Source organism: Fukomys damarensis, unplaced genomic scaffold (genome assembly GCF_012274545.1).
Source record: "Fukomys damarensis isolate Sample0158 unplaced genomic scaffold, DMR_v1.0_HiC HiC_scaffold_5, whole genome shotgun sequence".
NCBI classification, from domain to species: domain Eukaryota; kingdom Metazoa; phylum Chordata; class Mammalia; order Rodentia; family Bathyergidae; genus Fukomys; species Fukomys damarensis.
The window spans coordinates 56,640,265-56,645,147 of record NW_022900917.1 but is presented as its reverse complement, the minus strand read 5'-3'; the positions used below and the strand labels follow the sequence as shown (position 1 = coordinate 56,645,147).

General features: G+C 44.1%; 1 protein-coding gene across 1 annotated transcript in view; it reads left to right on the top strand.

Annotated features, from left to right (window-relative positions):
- The window catches only part of Npbwr1 (neuropeptides B and W receptor 1), a 2,887-nt gene extending 1,252 nt beyond the window's left edge, over nt 1-1,635 (top strand). Inside the window, exon 2 of the mRNA XM_010639202.2 lies at nt 8-1,635. Coding sequence (XP_010637504.1) covers nt 8-448 — 441 coding nt within the window. The 3' untranslated portion in view covers nt 449-1,635. The remainder of the gene's footprint in view (nt 1-7) is intronic.
- The last annotated feature ends 3,248 nt before the right edge of the window (nt 1,636-4,883 follow it).

The window sequence follows — 4,883 nt, the reverse complement described above, 5'->3', positions numbered from 1 at the left end:
CGACGAGCAAGGCCGGCGCCAGTGTGTGCTGGTCTTCCCGCAGCCCGAGGCCTTCTGGTGGCGGGCCAGCCGCCTCTACACGCTTGTGCTGGGCTTCGCTATCCCGGTGTCCACCATCTGCATCCTGTACACCACCCTGTTGTGCCGTCTGCACGCCATTCAGCTGGACAGCCACGCCAAGGTTCTGGACCGCGCCAAAAAACGGGTGACCTTCCTGGTGGCCGCGATCCTGGCTGTGTGCCTCCTCTGCTGGACGCCCTACCACCTGAGCACCGTGGTGGCGCTCACCACCGACCTTCCGCAGACTCCTCTGGTCATTGCCATCTCCTACCTCATCACCAGCCTGAGCTACGCCAACAGCTGCCTCAACCCCTTTCTCTACGCCTTCTTGGACGACAGCTTCCGCAGGAGCCTCCGCCAGCTGATGACCTGTCGCGCGGACGCCTGACTTCCCCGCGCGCCCAGCTTCTCCACCTGCTCTGCCCTCCACTGCCGGTTCAGGGAGCGCCTGAGGGTTCAAACCGGACAGGCAGCCTCGGGGTCCGGGGAAACTTTCTAGCGATGCAGGTTCTCAGGCCCCAACCCAGACCTACTGACTCGGGAGCGTTGTGGCTGCGCCTGCTATTTTTATGTCCAGCCCTCGGGGTGCCGCCTTGTGTGGGGACCGCTGTGGCTGAGAATATCATGCTGAATGCCCCGTAAAGTAGAAGGGTCAGGGTTGAACCCTCAACTTGGCCGCGGGACGAGTTAACTAGAAGAGGGCAGTGTCGCCAGAAAACTGCCCTGAAACCCTCTCCAGGCGGGGCTAGTGGCAACCCCGGTTTAGGCGGAGCCACCGCGGCATCAAGGAGAGAGGCCGGAGGAGGTCATAGGCGCCCCCAGGCGGCTGCGTGCTCGCTTCAGCACTTAGCTTCTTTGCTTTCGGCAGGCGCCGTGCTTTCGAGCCACCTGGCAAAGACCCTGCCTGGCCTCTCGTTCTCCGCGCCCAGCTACTGGGGAAGAGGGTCAAAGCCCACACAATCCGTGCTCACCTCTCCAAGGTTCCCCTTCAACGCCAGATCTCACCCAAAAATGCTCCATGACTATCATTCTGCGGGAATCTTACTTGGCCAGGTCTGAAGGAGCCAGAGGGGCAGTCAGGGTTCTTCTACTGGGGCAAACGCATCATCAACTCGGGGTGCTTGTCTGGGTTGTGTAGGGCGTGTGCGTGCTGGGGGTCTAGCAAAGGCTGGGGTGGGGTGAAGGAAGCTGCAGCCCAGCTGTGACCGCTCCCTGTTCCAAAGTCTTCATCTTTTCCTTTTGCCCTTTCGATTCCGATTCCTGATCTTACCTGAGAAACTGCTTCCGATTGCCACTCTTCTGCAACCCTGCTGCCCAAGCTCAATAAGAGTTTGGGGCCGCCAGTCCTTGGCAGGGAGCGAGATTCTGGCTCCCCTTTCAGGAACTGGATGCTCAGCTCAGGGCCTGGAGAGGGGCCTTTGCTGGGGAGCTCACCAACTAAAGGCTCTTTCCTGAAGTAGTCATAGGGGCTTATGTAGAGGACATCAGGTCCTACATCCCCCGCCACCCCAGTCAACTCGCAAACGTCGTGAGCAGGGCTTTATAGTAATTGTTTGTTGTGAGTACTGTTTTTCAGGACTGGAAACTGCATAAACAATACTTGTGTTCTAATCTCACATATATTTTTTTTTTTGAAGATGGAAAGAAGAAATGTGATTAACTTTCATCTTTGTTTTTCCTTGCTCCCTAAACTCCTCATGCTCTGCCTTAGGGAGAGCCAGGAAGTTGAGATGGTTGAGGACCTCAGATTTTCCTTGGCTGCCACCGTTCTGCTTTTATTCCTTAGGCCCCATGAAGGAACCTGGCAGTAGTCTGTGCAGTCTGGTAAATGTCTGATTCTGAACTCATCAGGGAGACAAATCAGTGTCTATTTTTATTTTATTTTTACTTATGAGAGACAAATTTGGATTAAGAAAGGATTGACAATTGGGTTTCTCTGGTCTTTTGTGATTTACACCTCACACATCAGGCCAGAATTAACTACACTCTGATCATTGGTTATAGTGCTTCAAGACGTGTTGTTCTTCAATATGAATTCTAAAAAGGCATGAACATTTCTAAAAATATTTGTTTTCTATAGTAAGGCTCATTTGTTATGGGCAAGAAAGAGTAGTTTTGTTTATCTAATTATAATTTTAAATCAATTTCTCAATTATTTAGGTTCAAAATACCTTTAAAAATATGTGGAGGAGAAATACTCTCCCTTAGTGTGGAAAGCAGAAGCCTTTCCTCTGAGTTTGGTGAATGAAAATTGGTTCTTAGCTCTCAAAGTCATTAGGAACATTGAGATAATTTATAGCTATTGGTTTAGGAAATATTAATTTAGACATTTTCTTCCATGGGTGCAGATGGTAGTAACTTGTTTGAAACAAGTTTTCTGTCACTAACATTTTAAAATCATGACATTATGGCATTTGAATAGGTTTCTGCTGTGGTTTTCAGAGGTCTCTTGGAATACCTGTCAATATCTTTCACATTTCTAGGAAACATCCTTCAGGGTTTCCTTAAAACTCACAAAATTTGTTGATGAATCCTTTGTAAATTTTCCAAATTAAAGCTTTAAACTCAAAAGTAACTCTTAATTTATCCAACGTGATAGACAAAGACTGAAGTAGATACATGACACAAACACAGGCAGATATGAGCATCTTGACTCAGAACTTTGTCTTCATGAACTCAGTAAATGGACACAGATTAGAGGGTGACTCAGTTGACCTGTCTGCTTCATCATCTCTACCATCGATGTACCTGAAGCTATCTTGGAATCTATGGAGATGACTGTTGGAAAACAAAAAATACAGGAACTGGAATCACTGTGTCATCTAGAGCAAGGAATGGATTGGAACCTAGTGTGCATGTAGAATCAAATAGTCAAACAGTCTGGCTTTCTAAATCACTGGAAAAAATATTGCACAATTTCTAGGTGGTTACCTTTCATACATGCACGTAGGAGGCCAGACTATATAGTCTTGAACTCCTTATGTCTTCAGTAATAGGTAGAATAAATATGCAAATAAACCATGCAAAGTAAAATATATTTACATTATTATATTGAAAAGGCTTTAATTCTCTGTTTAATTCTTGCAGTTTTTGTGTATGTAAACTATATTGTTTGGTTTTACCACTTCTGATGTGTAAAAATGTTCCTTTGGTTTTACTTAATTTAGTACAGTTGCATAATGTGCTTATGCTTTTTCTTGTGAGATGCAGAAACTGTCAGTCCATTGCTGAGGAACACAGTTTAAAATAAAACCTAAAACATTGTGTGTTATAAGTACATATTCTATTTCCTAAAAACATAAGATGTATAATTCAATTACCTTAGCATTTATATATTAGTAATTTTTGAAGACACTGCATTCCTGGAAAAGCTATCTAATAAGTAGCAATGAATAAACAGAAGTATTTGACAGGAGAAGATTAAGAATAAACTTACCTCCCTTTTAATTTGGTTGATCATGAAAATGATGTAATTGTTGACACATAGACAGTGCTGGTTGACACATGGATCCTAGAACTTACACTGGGCAGAGAAAGGATGATAAGGTTTTATCATACAGTCACAAACCTCTTTTCTTGAATGTGTGAACAGCTGTGTGGAAGGTGAAGGAAAGAGAAATTGCTTAAATGATTAGCAAACGTGTAACATTCATTTAGCAGAATGCATAAGCATATCCCAAATATGTGCAGGGTAGAGAATCTCATCTGAAAAACCCAACACACCCACTGTGAATCTGCTTATTCTCAGTAACATGTGGGGAAAAGAGCAATAATATTAAACATGATCCATCATAAACAGTAATCATCTGTGCTTATGCAGGTTAAGAAAATGAGGCAAATTAAGCACATTATAGTCCTATATTAGGATAGCTCAGAATCTGATACTTTAGTCCTCATTTTACATACAAACGCAATGAGATATAAAGAAATGGATTATTTTAGCTAGGTGACAGAGACTGATCAAGACTAATCAAAGTTCCGAGTCTAGGAATCTCCCACACAGTTTCAGCAGGGAGGGAATTGTTTGCAACATGTAATGTGGAAATTGTAAACTACAGAGACCACTGATGTCTTTGAAATGTTTAGTGGATTGAATAAGTTATGCATAATGTTACATCATGAGAGGTGAAAAGAGAGGTAGATTTAACAACAACACTTAAGAACTGCGGAATGCGGCTCAATGGTAGAGTGCTTGTCTAGCCTGTGTAAGGCCCTGGGTTTGATCCTTCGCACTGAAGGAGAGACACAGAGGGAGGGATGGGGGGATGAAAGGAGGGAGGGGAAGAGAGGGAGAAGAGAAAGGGAGAAGGGCAGGGGAGAAGAGATACTGGAGTCTTAAACCTTTGCAAAGCATATGGAGTTATTAAAGGTTATATAAAAGTAATTCCTAGTCTAGAGCTGGATAAATGACTCAACTGCAAAGGCACCTTGCACACTGCAGTTTCCAAGTTTTTTTCTTTATATTAAATAGAGTGTTAATGGTGCCCCTGTTCTATATAGAATAGAGTTTTGCAATGGTTGACACTCTCCTTGAATTTAGGTCAAGGTACCCAGATCCTTTTACCACACCTGGTAAGGTTACATGACATCACTCTTATACAAACTTTGCTTTAGTCTCCCTTCACTGACCCTGCAACTTCCTCTTCCAACTTTCATGGGCTCTGCGGCCTCTCTAGGGGTGCCTTTCTAGTTGGAGGCAGACAACTAGGGACTGAAATGTCTGGCATTGTGTCTCAGTGATGAGAAAATAACTAAGAGATAATCTAAAATATTAGATTTCTCTGATAACAATCACTTTGATACTTGGAGATACTTCACAAATC